This window comes from Thamnophis sirtalis, unplaced genomic scaffold (assembly GCF_051295495.1).
Source record: "Thamnophis sirtalis isolate CommonGarterSnake01/CBP01778 unplaced genomic scaffold, rThaSir2_p1.2 scaffold_2, whole genome shotgun sequence".
In the NCBI taxonomy this organism is placed as follows: Eukaryota; Metazoa; Chordata; class Lepidosauria; order Squamata; family Natricidae; genus Thamnophis; species Thamnophis sirtalis.
The window spans coordinates 26,059,140-26,076,534 of record NW_028261382.1 but is presented as its reverse complement, the minus strand read 5'-3'; the positions used below and the strand labels follow the sequence as shown (position 1 = coordinate 26,076,534).

The following is a 17,395-nucleotide window of genomic DNA, read 5'->3' as shown; positions in this document are numbered from 1 at the left end:
CTACTTGAATTCCCAAAAGCCTTGCAATAATGTGTGTGTGTGTGTGTGTTATGCCTGGGGCTGGGCAGTGGCGTCGAATGGCTGGTCTTAGCTGAAAGCGTCCATTGGCTCCCATCTTGTTGCAGGAGGGCTGCTTCGGCTGCAGCCTAGGGCGATTCACACCCCAGCAGTACTCCTCCAGCACGCCGAGCTCGGAGCACGACCACCCCAGTCAGAACGAAGGCCTGGGAAGCGGCCTAGAAGTGAGCTCCAACAACCCGTTGTTGGCCTCCCTGCTGCCCAACATGGCCCAGCCCGGGCAGAAGGTGCACTTGATGCCTTCAGGTGGGTGCAGGGCTTGCGGGAGGCTCCCCTTCGTGGCCTGAAAACGTGGAAAGCATGGGAACCAAATGCCAGGCAGTCTTGTGGGAGGTAGAGGCTGCCCATGTATTAGGAAGCATCCCACTTGCTCCTTTGATGGGGGCCAAGCAACCGGCTGTGTGAATGAAGGATGCTGGCTGCTCTGAGGCCACCTGCAGCCTTCACTGGCTGCCCTCCTCTTCTGACCTTAATTGTGTGTGTTCTCCTGATACAGTAAAACACACACAATTAAGTCCAAAACCCCTCTTTTTATTTCAAAAGTTGTGAATTATATTCATTCACAGCCCATAATGAGTTCCAAATAGTAGTAAAGAGTTCTGCAGCAGTCTGCCAAAGTCCTTCGGGGTAAGGCTGATATGGTCACACGGAGCAAAGAGTCTAAACGTATTTCCAGAAGGTAAACTGACCAGCATGAACCAAGTTGTTCCCTGCAAAGGCTCACGTGCCTTTACTTCTCCTTTATGTCCTATGAGAGGGGCCAATCACCTTCAAACTTTACTGCCGAATCGTCCCTTCTCTTTTAACTGTTCTTGACTTGTGGCAGCTCTGTGCATGCGCGCATTGGAAGCAGGGAGAGCCTGTTCCTCTCCCTCGTTGCTGTCCCACTCTGGAGGCAGCACATAACTCCCAGATGGCCCTGGCCCCCCCTCTGCCTCTGACACAGAGCCCTCGTCAGAGCCTTCCCCAGACTCCAGGACTGGCCCAGGTTCCTCCCCAACCTTCTCACTGTCAGCCTCTGCTGTGAGCTCTGCAAGCCGCTGGTGGACCACAACACTTCCAGACTCCTCCTGCTCCTGTGCCAGACAGAATGAGCAGTCAGGCTCATTCTGGATTCTTGCTTATTACAGGATGCAAACTCTGTTCTCTTTCCATCCTTTCTCTAGCTCCTCCTACCATCCTGGAGGGCTCAGCGGCTCTGACCCTCCCTTCCCAACCGGAGCCTGCCGCTACAGTTCCTTTCCACTCTGGGGTACCCACCTCGATGGGCCCGGGACATGGCTCCCTGAACCCCTACGGAGCCGAGTTGAACCCCACGTACGGGGCGCCAGCGGTGCTGCCAGCAGGACTACCTCCTCAGGGCCCCGAGCTGCCACCACACGAGGGGACTCAGCATGAAGCAGGTTCGCCTGGGCAGGGAATGTGTGGGGAAGAATCGGCCAGCAAACTTCCTTCTCCAGAGCCCCTGTGGAGCCTGCAGTTTGTCTGCAAAATTTCTAAGGAATTGCAAGTCAGAGAGGAGATGGAAAGGGAAGGGATCCGGCCATGGCTTTTACCATTTAAAAAGCATGTTTAGGATCCCATCCTCCTTGGGGAATTCAGCAGGGAAGCTTCACCATATTTCTCCTTGCCTTTGTTGGCCCTTGGAGGCTCCCTCTCATTGTAGTCCCATCTCTGATAAAGAAGTAGAGGTATTAGCTGGGAGTAGCTCCTAAGTCAAGGGTGTCAAACAGAAGACCCACAGGCCGGATCCGGCCCATGGGGCCATCCTGGAAAATGGGAGGGGCCGGCCCGCCTCGCTTCTGCCCAGACTACCCAATACAAAGAGGAAACATATCCAGCAGTTTGGGGAGTGGTGTCAAGCTGGCCACGCCCACTCAGTCGGCCACACTCAGGGAGAGCATCAAGTTGGCCATGCCCACCCAGTTGGCCATGCCTGCCCGACCCCCGCAAGGTCAACCACAGCCCTGATGTATCCCTCAATGAAATTGAGTTTGACACCCCTGTCTTGGATGGACCTGCCCACGTGGTATCACCAAGCCCCACAGGGATTTATTCATTCATTCATCCGTCTATCATAGTCACTCATCTCACAGGCAGGTGGCTCTTCTCCCCCTCATTGGGGAGAACGAAGTTTACCTGCCCTTCCCTCTTTCTCTTTTTGCATGGTCCCAGGGGTGTCTGAACCTCCCGTATGGAAGGCAATTCCAAAGTCCGGAGAGGAAGACTTCTACGGGAAGATGGCGATCATGGTATTGGCCAGTTTCTTTCTCTCTCTTTATTAGTGACCGTCATTGTGTGGCCACATTGCGCCTGAGGTCTTGTGGGAAGTTTCCAAGCCTGCCTTGCGTGCTCTGGCTTAATTTGGGCCCGTTCATTCCGGAATGGCCCAATTTGTGAAGAGGTTCTAGAATGACTTTTTCTCTGAGCACTTCAGTAGAAGAAGTCCACGGCCCCCTTGGTCAGCCACATTTTGCCTGCCAAGTGGTGGCGATGGGGCCGATGGCCTTGGGCTTTCTCTAGGGCATGTGCACCACAAGCAGGGCCTCAGGCTGTGAAGGCCAGAGGCTCCGGTGAGCCAGGAGCCGGGCTTCCTGCATCCCTTCCGTCTGGAGGTCAGTGGCCAGGAGTGGAATAACCTGGTAAGTAAAGAAGATTCCGCATATGAGTTCCTGGTTGTCTTTTTTCCCCCTCCCCTTTTCTTTGCAACATGACAAATCCACTCCTGGGATTTGAGCCGGTGGGATTTTTGCTGCCCACGGCTGTTTAGGTGTGGTCTTTGCTGCTTGTTCAGGTGTGCTGACTTTGTTTCCATCCAGGGCCCAGGCCGACGATCCCGATCGACCTCCCAGTCTTCAGCCCACATGGTATGCCCCTGAAACTGATTTGCTGCCACGCAAATCTCTCTCTCTCTCCCCCTCTCCATCTCCCTCTCTCCCTCTCTCTCTTGCAACTTGCAACTTTTATTGAAGACGTCTCTTCTTAAACTTTCCGAAAAACTGAACTTGGTTGTTATGTCGCAACAGGGCGTTGGGCGGCGGTCTCGGACCACCTCGGAGTCTTCGGTGCATTCGATTGGCCGGGAGAGGCGAAACTCAGCCTCCAAGCAGCCTTCCCCACCTCCACCCTCGATCCCCGAAAGGAAGAAAACCCCCGAAGAAGGCAAGAAGGAGCTGGCACTTCAAAAAGTGAGCCACAAACGCTTAAAACTCTAAGCAGAAACACTTAGCTGCCTCCCACCGGAGAGAATTTGCACTTCCTGGCTTGGCTCCGATGCCTTGGCCAACCTTGGCAAAACATTCTGGAGGCCTCCATCTCTCCTTTCCCCCACCCCCACAAGTTTAGCACTTCCTCCTTCAAACTTATTTATTTATTTACTAGAAAATTTATATTGCCGCCTATTCACACGAGGTCTATAAAAACATCATATATTAAAAAAATAAAAGAAAATAATCAAATAATAAATTAATAAAATAATACAATAGCCCAGCTCACCCGTCACCCTGACGACAACACCTCACATGAGCCATTGAATGGGCTCCATCCTGCTCTGGGTTCCCCAGGCCTGCTGGCAGAACCAGGTTTTCAACGCCTTCTGGAAAAGTGCTAGAGTGGGGGCCATTCTAACCTGGGGGGGAGGGATTATGTTCCAGAGAGAGAGAGAGAGAGAGAGAGAGGGAGCCACCATGAAGAAGGCCCTTCTTCTGGGTGCCACCAGCCATATCGCCCACAATTTCCCCCGCTCTGTCAGTTGGATAGATGTGATGGGCAAGAGCCGGTCCCTCAGATAATCTGGTCCCAAACCATGAAGGGCTTTATAGGTGACAATCGGCATCTTGAATTGCATCTGGAAGCAAACTGGCAACCAATGCAGCTCCTGCAGGAGAGGTGACACGGGTGCACACCGAGGCCTGTACAAAACCGCTGCATTTTGCACCAAACTTAAAGTCATAATTTGCTCTGGAATCTCCCTGGGTTGGGGGATGGGAGAGAGGAACACATTGTATTAAAAGAAAGTATAAGTGCATTTTTCCTCCCTCAGAGCGGTGGCAACTGGTTTAGATGGCTAATGGGGAAAAGCAAAAATGAAGCTCACCTTCCTGATGATAAGAACAAGTCGGTAAGAAAACCCTTCACCCTCCACTGGCATTCTTGGGCATTGTTTTCTTCCTTTTAATACTCCGTTCCCAACTGTAGCATTTGGCCTTGGGACCTTTAAAAACAAACACAATTTTATTTTTTTTCACTTTTTTAAATTTCAAATGGCACCAATTCCAGTCTCAGGGGGAAAAAACGTTCAGGATTGGCAAAGAAAGTTAGAAAAACGCCTCTACAGAGTGGCAAATGTAGACACTGGCACTGGGATTTCTATCAGAGAGACAAACATGATGCAAAACTATCCTTAACAAGAACTAGTTCATTTATTTATTAAATTTGTATGCAGCCCTTGGTGGCTTCCGATACCAGAACTAACAAAATAAAATGATTATGGGTTTAAAACATAGGGCATTAAAAGGTAAAACATTAAAATTAATATTAAAGGGGATAAAAAGAATCCATGAGTGGAATAGAACATGTTAGCAACCATTTATGCGGGCAGCTTATAGAGAATGTAGCAAAATTTTGTAGAGGGTTATTTTCCTTAGTATCTCTTCTCCCCAGGGAGATTTGTGGTTGTCTGAGTGAAATCAGGCTTAACAGCAGTGACTATGTGTGGCGGGAGCCAAAAAAGCCAATGCAATGCTATGCTGCATTAATATAGGGATACAATTAAGATCAAGGGAGGTACTAATACCACTCTGTAAAGCCTTGGTAAGGCCACCCTTGGAATACTGCATCCAGTTTTGGTCACCACACTATAAAAAAAAAGGTTGAGACTCTGGAAAGAGTTCAGAGAAGAGCAACCAGGATGATGAGGGGACTGGAGGCTCAAACATAGGATGAACGGTTGCAGGAACTGGGCATGGCTGGTCTAGGGAAGTGAAGGACCAGGGGAGACAGGAGAGCATCTTCCAATATTGGAGGGTCTGCCCCAGAGAGGAGTTGGGGGTCAAGCCGTTTTCCAAAGCACCTGAAGGCCAGACAAGGAATAATGGATGGAAACTGACCAAGGAGAGATTCAGCCTGGAAATAAGGAGAGATTTTCTGTCAGGGAGGACAATTGACCAGTGGAACAGAAGTTGCCTCCAGAGGTTGTGGGACCTTCATCACTAGAAGCTTTCAGTGGGCTGCCATTTATCAGAAATGGGGTAGGGTCTCCTGCTTGGCCAGGGGGTTGGACTAGATGACCTACAAGGTCCCTTCCAACTCTCTTAATCTGTATCTGCCTGCCAATATTAGTTGGTTGACCAATATTTGGTGGGTCTCTATGATTTCTAGGAAAAAGGTTAGGAGACTAATAAAATAATAGATGAAAGGACTCAAATCAGTACAGCGATAATCTTCAGTGTTCACTATAAAGCATAAACTATTCTAGGTTGTGGCCAGAGAGTTTAGACAAACAAACAAGGGAAATTAGAAAACGTGTCCCTAGAACGTTTCCCATAATATATTTACTTCTGCTTGGTTAGGGTTTTTTTTTTTTTTTTTTGAAATTCTGTTATCTAACGTAGACTGTTTCCCTTTGTATTTGTTTATTCTAACAATCCTAAATGTGTTTGAATAGAAAACACAGATGCCGGTTTAGCCGGCTGAATCTGGCTCCTCTCGTAAAGCTTCTTTTATCCATCTACAGATTGTTTGGGATGAAAAAAAACAGCGGTGGATCAACCTGGATGAACCGGAAGAGGAAGTAAGTGTGGCTGCCAGTTCAGGAATGAATATCAACGTATCAAATGGGAATTGAGATGGCATCACCCACGAGCACAACGCACGCCATACTCCAAGTCCCTTGCTCTACACACACCCCACCACCACCACCACCACCATCATCATTATCAAGGGATGGAAAAGCAGCTGCATTCCTGGGAGGGTCTTCTACTTTCTTTGCTCTTCTAGCCTGCTTGGTTTTTTCCATCCCTTCGTCCCCCATGCCTGAGGGGCTCTTGCAAAAGCCGTCTCGTGGTTTCCGGCAGTCCCAACACCAAACATAACAGACAACTATTGTTGAACTGACTGTTGTTGTTGTTGAACTGTCAGTGAGAACAATTAACCAGTGGAAGAACTTGCCTCCAGAAGTTGTGAATGCTCCAACTCTGGAGGTTTTTAAGAAGATGTTGGACAACCATTTGTCTGAAATGGTGTAGGGTTTCCTGCCAAGCAGGGGGTTGGACTAGAAGACCTCCAAGGTCCCTTCCAACTCCGTTACTCTTTTTCTATTAACTCTGTTAGGAAAGGGAAAGCTGTCAGCTAAGAGATTTGCATTTCACTGACTGTTTTTTTCCTCCATCTCCCCCTCTCCCCCTCTCTCTTTAGACCAAGCCCCCTCCCCCTCCCCCCACAGGATTTCCTCAGGCTGCTCCCTCTGGATTAGCAGGACCTCCCAATGCTTCCGTCAACATGTTCTCAAGGAGAGCAGGTATCTGATACAGTTGGAAAACCTATCCTGGACCTGAGAGGTGGGGGGAGGCAGGGGGCCCATTGTCTGTTCTCTCCCTTCCTTGGCTGGCTTGTTCAGATGGCAAGCAGCAAGGGACGAGAGTATTGCGCAGAGTGCTTAAATTTGGCCCGCAGAGCCAGTCTGGAAATAGCAAAGGACCGGCCCGCGTTGCCTGTGTTAGTGAAAAAGGGGGTGACACCCCCCCCCACGCATGGCTCCCCCACGCCCCATTTTTTCTGGCAGAGGGCTATCAAAGCAAATTAAAAAACAAAGCAAAAGGATAAATGTTTCCCCTTTTGCATTTGAACATGCAAGAAGAGACAGGAAAGGAGAAAGAGGAAAGACAAAGAAAAAGAAGGAAAAATGGGAAGAGAGCAAGGAAGGAAAAATAAGAAAAGAGGGGAAGGAAGAAGAAATTAGAATGAAGGGAAGGAAGGAAGGGCAAATAGCACTTAGACCTATATTTAGAGGTTTAGAGGTTTTAGAGGTTTTATTAATATTTGTAGGCCGCCCTTTTCCCTGAGGGGACTCAGGGCGGCTCACAGAAAACCAAGGGAGGGGGAATACAACATTAAGACGACAACATATAATAAAATCAACACCATACATTCAGTATTCGGGCGGGGTAACGGTCCTTATCCCCAGGCCTGACGGGCGAGCCAGTTCTTCAAGGCTATGCGGAAGGCTTGGACGGTGGAGAGGGTACGAATCTCCACGGGGAGCTCGTTCCAAAGGGTCGCTTCACAGTGCTATACCGCTTCACAGTGCTTTACAGCCCTCTCTTGTAAACCGCTTAGGTTTACAGTCAGTCTCTTGCCCCCAATGATCTGGCTCCTCATTTTACCCACCTCAGAAGGACAGAAGGCTGAGTCAACCTTGAGCCTGGTGAGATTCAAACTGGCAAATTGCAGGCAGCAGAAGGAGCCTGCAGTACCTCACTCTAACCACTGTGCCACCGTAATCTTTGATAGGCAGAAGCCTATCCTGGCTCCGCCGGAGAGCTTTTGCCACCCTTTCTGGCACAGCAGCTGCCCACGGGTTCTTGCGGTCATGACATTGGTCCCTTGTTCCCTGCTGTGCTTCTTCCCTTTCTTCCTCGGTCTCTGGAATGAGCTTTTCCCCCTCTGCCCCTTTTGTCCCTTCCCAGCAGGAAGTAAAGTTCGCTATGTGGACATTCTGAACCCAGGCAAAGCCAAGTCCCCCGTTCCTGCTCCAGCTCCAGCTGACCTCTTTGCTCCCTTGGCCCCGATGCCCATCCCTGCCAACATGTTTGTACCCAACTCAGGTGAGTCAAAGGCAGGTGAGAAGAAGGCAAGCAGGAGCCGCACTCCGGAGCTCACCTGCCTCCCTTCCCGGCTGCTTTTTCTTCTGCTTCCCTTGCCAAAGAAGAGGGAAGGGGGGGGCTGTTGGCTGAATGTAGTTGAACAGCTTTTGCTAAGGAAAATATAAGGTTGGGATTTGAGTGAATGAATTGGTGGAAGTATTAGATAGGCCTCCTCTTGTCAAAGCTTAGATTGTAAATATTCTGTTTAGATCAGGGCTGTCAAGCTAGATTTCTTTGAGGGCCGGATCAGCATTAGAGTCTCAGGCCTGGAAGGCATCTTTTGCGTTGGGCCTGCCACATTTATTGCTGTGGGAAAATGGGAGGGGGATCATATGGAGTGTGGTACATACAGTCAAAATAACATTCCTTTCTCAGAGAGTCAAGGACGTCTTGCTCTGCACCTGGAGAGGCGTGATTGGGAGGCATCTCCAGTTGGGAGGGTGCCTGATTGGGCCATGGGATGGGCATGGGGTTGCTGCACAAGGACTGGAACTTTCTTTTGGGTGCGGAAAACCTGGAAGCTCTCAGATTGGGGGTTTTCCCAGATGTGCCAAAATGGCATGTCTAATAAAGTGGAACTTTGAGGAAACTCAAGCCTCGGAGTCTCCTTTCGTTGGGGGTGTTTCTTGGAACTCTGACATTACCCTGACATATTTCCAGGCTGGACCCGTGGGCCAGATTTAAACACCCTGCAGGCCGGATCCGGCCCAGGGGCCTTGAGTTTGACACCTCTGAGTTAGACTATTTGTGAAAAGACTCTTCTTGAATTCTTCACTTTCTGAACAGTTGGTGTTACGCTTAAATGACAAATGGCATTTTTTGTGTGTGAAACACTGTTTTAAAAACTGATTTGATTCCACAACTTTGGAATGTAATTCAGAATAACTCAGAAGCCTTTAACTTGAGGACAAGTTTCCCCTAAAGCCAGCCAGAGACCCCCCATGGAAGAGAATGCCCATTTCAAGCTTGGCTTTTCTTCCATGGAAAACCCTATGCAGATGCCTGGGATGGAGGGAAAGGACGGAAAGCTTGTTTTTTTTGTTTTTTGTTTTTAAAACCCACCCTGTGACCTCTTCATACAGTTCCTGAAGAGCAGACACCGCTGGAGGGTGGAGTGGCTCAAGACCAGGTGACCCCAGGCAACGACACCAACCCCCCCGAGTCAACGGGAGAAGTTCCAGTAAGTTGGAGTGGGCAATGTTCTTTCCTTTTAGAGATGTGGAGCCTTTGAGCCCAGAACCCCTGAATGCGGCAGCTGGGCTTCTCGGACCCCACTCAGACGCCCCCCTGGCTGTTTCTGTAACATCAGTTCTATAACTATTTGGTCTTCTAGAAATATATTAATGTGTCAAAGCAAAAAAGTTAAGGCTGGAGTGTGTGTATCTTGTACTCTTCTAGAAAGAGGTGGAAGTCAATGCCCCCTTTTCTCTTTCCCCTTGCATTTCCCCCACCCCTTTTCCCGTTCCCTTTCCCACCCTTCATTTCCTATTTTCTTTTATTTTCTTTCTTTTTGCTATTTTATATAATAAAATAAAAATGATTTTTTTAAAAAAGCCTTCCTGCTTGGAATTCGGAGGTTGGATGCCAGTGAAAGACTGTGGGCTGGGCAGGGGTTGTGCCTGGGTGAGGGAAGGGAGAACAGCAAAATGGGTGAAAGGTATAAGAATAAGAAGAAACATATACTGCAGTCCTCGGCTTACGGCCACCGGGGAGCAGAATTTCTGTTGTAAGTCATGGAAGTCATAAACTGAGCCATCATGGAAGTGAACCTGATTTGTGGCCATTTTCTCCACCGTTATTAAACGCATCCAGCTTCCCCAGTTGATGCTTTTGTCAGAAACTGGCTGGGTGGGTCACACATCACAATCATGTCTCTTACAAGATGCTGCAGCCCGTTGTAAATGCGAGCCAGGTGCCAACTGTCTGCATTGCAATGATGGGGCTGTGGGGCAGGTATGGCAGGTGTAAGTGCAACAGCAACTGGCTTATCGCTTTTTCTGAGGCGTCATAATTTTGCACTGTAGTTAAATAGTCATAAATCAAGGTCTACCTGGCGTGAATTATTGCATTGATTCTTCTCTGACCTCTCCTCATGATGGAGAGCTTTAACAATAACATGAGGACTTTCGGATTTCATAAAATGTTCATGCCAATGTTTAGCTGTGGATAATTTCAATTGGATTCTCTTGGTGTTCTGACCTAGGCTTCCCAAAAGCACAAAGCCGACTCCTCATCCCGATAAAACCCCTTTTATTTAGGTTAAAGATAATTCCTCTCCAACAAAGTCTTTCCAGAGATTTCACAGCTACAGACCTTTCTCAGGCTTGGAGAGCTGCCAGGCCGATATCTTCCAAACTCCACGCTGTAGCAGCAATTACTTGGCTAGAAGTCAGGAACAGATCTTCACCCGAATGAATTGAACTAATTGTCCCCTGCAAACTCCATTCCCCTTTTGCTCCTCTTTTATTCCCTATGGGAGGGGCCATTCAATGTCCACCTGTGCCTTTACTCCTGAGTCAACCCTTGTTCCTTAGCTGTTCCCTTCTCCTGGAAGCTCTGCACATGTGCACACTGGGAACAGGCTCCAGCTGTTCTTCTGCCCCACTGATGTCTGAGTCTGAAAGCAGCTGATAACTGTCGGACGGCCCTGGCTCCCTCTCTGCCTCCAACGCAGAGCCCTCACCAGAGCCTTCCCCAGACTCCAGGACTGGCCCAGGTTCCTCCCCAACCTCCTCACTGTCTGAGTCGGCCACCAGATCCGCTGGCGGGCCGCAACACTTGGGTCCATGGTTCATGTCTTCCTTTCTTTTCTCTTTCAGTGCTTAAATTCTGCTGCATTTCCACCTGGGCCTGAATTTCCTGCACCATATCCGGGGGACGCCCAGACTGGAGAGGTAGGCGCCCCTTGCTGGGTTAGCTATTCTGAGCCTTTGAGGCACCTGCGAGGTGCTTCAAGGCCCACCTTTGCAACAGAAAATGGCAGGTAACAAGCTCAGGTGCTGAAAGGCCATTGGAAACAGGAAGAGTGGGACCGGAAGGAGGTAAAGGTACAGCAAGGTTCGGCTTGGCAATCTGCATCTGGGAACGGAAGATGCAGTCGCCGTTTCTGAAGAGGCCCATCCATTCCGAGGAGCCTCCCTTCCTCCGTTGAATGTGATTTGTGCATGGGTTTGGTTTTTGTGAAGTGCCATGAAAATGCCAGACTCTTGAAATCCAACCCGAGGCCTTGAGTTGCATCCGAGATGTTCGTAACCCAGAAAGTGCCTTTTTAAAAACAAACAAACCCCAAAGCTAACTTGCATATAGCAATATGTATAATTTAACCTTTGGCCCTGGGACCCTTCCCCCTCCCCCTCCCCCTCCCCCTTTGATACGAACAAAAGTTTAACGGAGAGTTGCAGGCAGTGGCTGGCATGGTGACTTTGATTCCCTTTTTTTGTGTGTTGTGTGTCTTTGCTGTTTTGTAGCTTTCGCGCTCTAGTTCAATGAGTTCATTATCCTGTGAAGTCAGCCAGCATTTAAATCAGGTACCTTGGCTGGCCCTCCTCCTCCTCCTCTTCTGTTTTCCTGCTCCTTTTCCCTCCTTCTCCCCATCGTATCTTGTCCCTCGTTCTGCCATCTCCCACTTGCATTTCCATCCAACTAACACCGTAAGGTTGAAGCCTTCTGGCCCCCAAAGAAGGGGAAATGGAGTCCCTGGCTCTTTTTGAGCCAGCTCTCCACTGCTGGGGAAACGTGATTGCTTTTCCATAATGCAGGGTTCATAGTCCAAGCCCCAGCCCCCCACCTCAAAAAAGAGTCAGAGTTGGGGTTTTGTCTAACCAGCCTGGAATTGGACAGCCAGTGAAAAACAATAGAAAGGGCAAAATGTGCTGAATCAGAATATGTTTTGGTATGATCCTTACAGCTTGATGGGTGAGCTTATCAATAAATCAAAGGTGGGAATCACCACTTTCAGGGCCGAGAGCAGAGGTTGTAATGCAACATCTGGAATCAATAGTACTTCCATACACACAACTCAAAATATGCACTAGGCATGTAGACACACCTTTTGACCTGGAGGCGATGCTCTCGCCTCACAATCAGGAGGCTGTGAGTTCGCTCCTAGTTAGAGGCTGATATTTGTCTCTGGGCACAATGAGAATATATCAGCTGCAAAAACCCCAGGAAAGGCATCTGGCCAGTAAACACTCTGCTCCATTCATTTCTCCAGACTCCACCCCATAAGGGACGATGGGGCGAGCACCCCTCATTTCCACTGAGTTACATTCCTTCTTTATCACTACTATTGTGATGCCATGGGTACAGGGCTGGGCTTTCTGGGGAGAAACCGAAGGGAGTGTTTCGGAAGTGTGAATCCTTCTGTACAATTTTTTTCGACATTGACAAGAAATGGGCAATTCTGTCAGCAGGGAGATTGGGGAAGACGGTCCAAAGGGACTTCTGGGGCCACTTGTGCCTTACAGATCACTCACTCGATATCAGGTATCCTATTATATGATGCCATAGGATATGACAGGAGAACTACTCCCAGTGCTTGAGTGGATGTCACAGAGAAGAGGGAATTGACTCATTCCCCAAAGCACCAGAGGGCAAGAAGCAACGGGTGGAAGCTCATTAAAGAGAGAGCAGACCGAGGAGTAAATTACCTGTCAGAATGATAAATCAGTGGAACCGCTTGCCTCTTGAAGTTGTGGCTGCTCCATTTCTGAAGGTTTTCAAGAACAGGCTGGACAATCATTTGCCTGGGATGGCATAAGCTCTCCTCCCTTTCAGCCCAATTCTATCCCAATTGCTCTATTGCATCAACAAGTAAAATCACCAGAACAGAAAGTAGCAAATGATGTGTCTTAACAAGCATAAAAGACTCAAGAGCAGAGCCTTCGTTTTTGCTGGAAAATTGCTCAGTGAAAATTTTCTGCTTCTTTTTGGAATCCAAAACATTAAAAAAAATGTTTTGCTGAATGCAAAACACACCTTTTCCATGCTTTGCGACATTCTTCTCCCTGACCAAGACTCACATGCGGATGGAGTTGGTTGGGGGAACACCCTTGTTGCTGTGAGAACACAATCAACATTTTACAACTGCTGCTGACTGGCATTCAGGGGTCAGTCAAAATGGCCTGGTGCTCAGCTGGATTTATGAGAGTTATGAATCTAAAGGCTTACACTTAGGCAAAAAAAAAAACCCCAAAGGACACATGTAGATTGGGTGAAACCAGCCTTAATAGCAGGAACTTTGAGAGGGATCTTGGAGTCTTAGTGGACAACCAGCTAAATAGGAGCCGCTTGTGTGCACCAGCAGCCAAAAAAGCCAACACAATCCCATATTGCATTAACAGAGGAATCAAGATCAAGGGAGGTACTAATACCACTCTATAAAGCTTTAGTAAGGCCACATCTGGAATACGGCATCCAGTTTTGATTACCACACTATAAAAAAGATGTTGGGACTCTAGAAAAAGTGCAGAGAGGAGCAACCAAGATGATTAAGGGACCAGAGGCTAAAACATACAATGAACGGTTGCAGGTACTGGGCATGGCTAGTCTAGTGAAGAGAAGGATCAGGGCAGACAGGATAGCAGTACTCCAATATTGGAAGGGCTTCCCCAGAGTGGAGGGGGTCAACTGTTTTCCAAGACACCCGAAGGCCAGACAGAATAATGGATGAAAACTGATCAAGAAGAGATTCAGCCAGGAAATAAGGATAAATTTTCTAATGGTGAGGACAATTAACCAGTGGAACAGCTTGCCTCTAGATGTGACAGCTTCATCCCTGAAGGCTTTCAGGATCACTACACTGCCATCTGTCAGAAATAGTGTAGGGTCTCCTACTTGGGAGGGGGTTGGACTAGATGACCTACGAGGTCCCTTCCAACCCTGTTAATCTGAATCTGAAGCCCTCTGGCAGAAACCTCAAAGCAGCCCCCTTTCTCGAGCTTTGGACATTTTAGAAGAGGCTTTCTCAGCCTTGGAGGGAAGTAAGGCACATGGGCAGAATTGGTCTCCGTGTCTTAAGGTCATCAAGGCTGAGAAACTCTTTCTGCCAGGTCCCGTCAGAAGGAACCAAGCACTTTGTACACATCCATCTTTGGGGCTCCCTTGAAAACAATGGGGGGGATGCGCTTCTACAGGGACCCCCAGGCAGGCTTATGGCTGGCTGCCCAACCAGTTTGGCATCCTTCGAGCACTTGGCACGGCTAACCTTTCCGCTGCTCCTCTTGCATGTTTCGAGGGCCACCCCCACCCTGCCCCAAGTGAGCCCTTTGTGGCTCTTGCATGTGCCTTTGCACTGTGACAGCCTGCACACACCGCTGCTCCTGTCGGTAACACGGAAGCTTCCCTGCGAGTTGGGGGCAGCTGGGTTCTCCTTCCTGTTTTGGCATTTGTGTGTAATACTCTTGCTGCAGTATTGTGGAATCCCTGCTTGACCAAGCCCACCGGGCACGCTTGCCTGACTTTCCCTGGCATCTCAGTGATGGCAAACTTGTCTCCTTGCTTTGTTAGGCAACTTCCGGAGATCCCCCGACTGGTGCTGTCCAGTTCTACAATCCGTCTCAGTTTGCACAGGTATAACCTTCCTCCTCCTGTCCGCAGGTCCTTCCCTCCGATGCGAGTACTGCAAAAGTAGCCTTGTATGGACCCCCTCCATACACCCCACTCCCTGGAACGCTTGGTGTAATGAGCAAAGATTTGCTCCAGCTTGTATTCAATCCTTCGGGGTGGGAAAAGTTTGCTTCAACCATGGATTGGCTAGGAATAGTCTTCTTTTGAGCTTTGAGGATTGGAATTTGATTGGGAACAGAATTGGGAGTTAATGCACACCTTTTGCTTTGCCTTAAACACAACCCAAGAGGAGGATTTCAAACTCAACAAGAAGTTGTGTCTGCAGGGTTCTTTTGGTCTCCAGCTGTGAGGTTCCCTGATTGATTGAAAACTGTTTTTTGTCTTTCCAGCCTTCTGCAGCTCCGGCTAGCTCCCGACTTGGCAGAATTGGGCAGAGAAAATACCCCACTTTAAAATAGCAACATCCATTCTGTCTCTCTGCTGCACAAGAGCCTCCCAAGATGTCCCGGGGTACCAGTTCCATTTCTCAAATTGAGAATCCACCTGGATGGCTCCCCCACAGAGGCCGTGGCCGACGTCGATTACCAAATGCTCTCCTCGTAACCCAAAGGCTTGGCTGAGGGGGTCAAACGTCAACGGGAGGGAGGACTGGAGAACTTCGGGTTGAGGGGCTGCCTCAACCCGAAGACTCCCTCCCCCTTTTCTCCTCGGCTTTGCTAAAATCCAGCTGCTCCGTCTACGACAAGACTTTTCCCGTGTCACCTTTTAACATTACAGTTTGTGGCCTTAGAGGGATCGGGGCATTGTTTTTATGCATATAAACCACTAAAACTTGGGGTTTATGGCTCATCTGGCACATTAACGGAATTGGTGGGGATTTTCTTTTCCTATCGACTTTCCCTTTGCTCCCAACCTTCGGGGGAGGGAAAATGTAGCTGATCCAAATAAACAGAGAAATGTATAATGAATAGGGGGAAAGAAAAAAAAAACCTCTCTGACTTGTAATCTTAAGATTTCCTTGGAAGTGGATTTTCTTTAGTGCACATGTAGTTTGCGGTCTTAGGCTCCTTGTAAAACGAACTGTAGAGTCCAGAGCGGAAGCTCTTTGTATAGCGTTTCGCATTGTTCTCCTTCTGATAATTCCTCCTGAAAGTGCAATATGGCTCCTTTCTGGAACTCGGATCCCTCCAAGAACTCCGTAACAGCTCAATAGGGGTTTAGCGTTTTATTTTTTTAAACTTGTGGAAGTTCCCCCTTCTTCCATCTCAAGACTTTTCCCCCATGTCCCACTGGCCCAGCTCATAATTTACCTGGCCGTCTCTTTTTTAAAAAACCAATTCAATTAGCAAGTGCAACTAACAAGAGGCGTGAACTGAGTCTCGGGTGGAGTTGCATGAACTCTTCAAAGCTGTCATAGGTTGTGCTAACATCCACGTAAGTCTGATCAGAGACAAGAGGGAACTTATTGTTGGCGCAGTAAAAACCAGTCCAGAAGACCAGTGCTCAGTCCAGAAATACCGAGGGTATTTTTTAACGTTGATGCTTGACTCTGTGGCTTAATTCTACCTATCTGGGTTCTGGAGGGTCTTAAAACACATTTCCAAGGATTCTTGTGGGCGAAGAGTTGTAAAAAAGGAAGGCAGAACCTGTCTCAGCCTCTTCTAGTCATCTTGAATTTGTTCAAGATGTTTTTTTTTTGTCCCTTTAGATCTCTGCCTCTCTTGAATTTCTCTGTCTCGATGACCACTGAGCATTTTTTCAGATTTCCTCCACCCAGAAGAGCCACTCTCTGTCGTAAACGTTACAAATGACACTGTACATTCTTAAAATAAAATATTTTGCGCATCTGGAGCACTTTCCACACTTTTAACTCGGCCTACGGTTTATTGGGGTTGCCAATTTTATGCAGAAGCAGCTGTTCTAAGAGCCTGCAAGTTTCTGGCACTGCAAACCATCCACCTTCCCTTCTGTTTGGAGAAACCTTTCTTAAGGAGTGGAGTTTGACAAATTCCTGCGCCCATTGGGAGAATCGAAGCTGACTGGATGGTCCCAAAACAGCATGGCAAAACTGTATAAAACATTATGTTCCATCAAGTCGGCATCATCCGCTCAAAGCGACCACCTAGATTTTCTCTGAGAGGGTCTGTTCTCTGAGAGGGTCTGGTCCTTCCAAGCATGCCCCAGTCCATCCCTTTTGCAGCTGGTTGTCCTCTCCTTCCACCTCTTCCAGCTTCTCCAGAGCTGGGTTTTCGTAGCGTGGTTTTTTCCGAGTCGATTTGAGTCAGGTCAACCTCTGGGTTCAGGGTTGATCTATCTGTCTTGGCCCATTTTCTCCAATCCGAGAGTTCGAAAGCATCAGTGTTTCTAGACAGTTATCTGAAATAGTATTAAGTTCTCCAGCTTGAGCAGGGGGCTGGACTAGAAGACCTCCAAGGCCCCTTCAAGCTCATTCCTTCTATTCCGAGTGCTCCTCCTCTCCTGCTTCCTTGCAAATACACACAAGCTGGAGTCATGGTGAATGAAACCAGCAGGCAAAGCCCTGCATGTGGTGAGGATGAAATGCCCTCCGTATTGGAACACAGTTCATTTAGTGACCATTTAAACTTACAACAGCACTGGAAAAGAGTGACTTATGACCATTTTTCACAGTTGCAATCTTTGTAGTATCCTCATGTGATCAAAATTCAGATGCTTGGCAACTGGTTCATACAACGCTTGTAGTATCCCAAGATCATGCAACCCTCCTTTTGCAACCTTACAAGCAAAATCAATGGGGGGACCCAGATTCACTTAGCAACTGGCTGACTTATCAACAGCAGCGATTCCCTTAATGCCTGTGGCAAGAAAGGTGGAAAAACGGCCTGAAACCTCACTTAACAGAAATGATG

General features: G+C 48.3%; 1 protein-coding gene across 4 annotated transcripts in view; it reads left to right on the top strand.

Moving 5' to 3' along the window:
* SEC16A (SEC16 homolog A, endoplasmic reticulum export factor) overlaps positions 1–16,358 on the top strand; it is a 55,063-nt gene extending 38,705 nt beyond the window's left edge. For 2 of the 4 annotated variants that reach the window (XM_087704506.1, XM_087704503.1), the window contains 14 exons: positions 126–324; positions 1,245–1,481; positions 2,254–2,330; positions 2,898–2,945; positions 3,105–3,266; positions 4,121–4,198; positions 5,813–5,869; positions 6,493–6,595; positions 7,764–7,901; positions 9,023–9,120; positions 10,760–10,834; positions 11,408–11,467; positions 14,448–14,510; positions 14,897–16,358. In XM_087704506.1, the coding sequence (XP_087560632.1) occupies positions 126–324; positions 1,245–1,481; positions 2,254–2,330; positions 2,898–2,945; positions 3,105–3,266; positions 4,121–4,198; positions 5,813–5,869; positions 6,493–6,595; positions 7,764–7,901; positions 9,023–9,120; positions 10,760–10,834; positions 11,408–11,467; positions 14,448–14,510; positions 14,897–14,965 (1,464 nt within the window). In that variant the 3' untranslated portion in view covers positions 14,966–16,358. The remainder of the gene's footprint in view (positions 1–125; positions 325–1,244; positions 1,482–2,253; positions 2,331–2,897; positions 2,946–3,104; positions 3,267–4,120; positions 4,199–5,812; positions 5,870–6,492; positions 6,596–7,763; positions 7,902–9,022; positions 9,121–10,759; positions 10,835–11,407; positions 11,468–14,447; positions 14,511–14,896) is intronic. The other 2 variants (XM_087704504.1, XM_087704505.1) reach the window with 2 other exon arrangements.
* Positions 16,359–17,395: the final 1,037 nt, after the last annotated feature.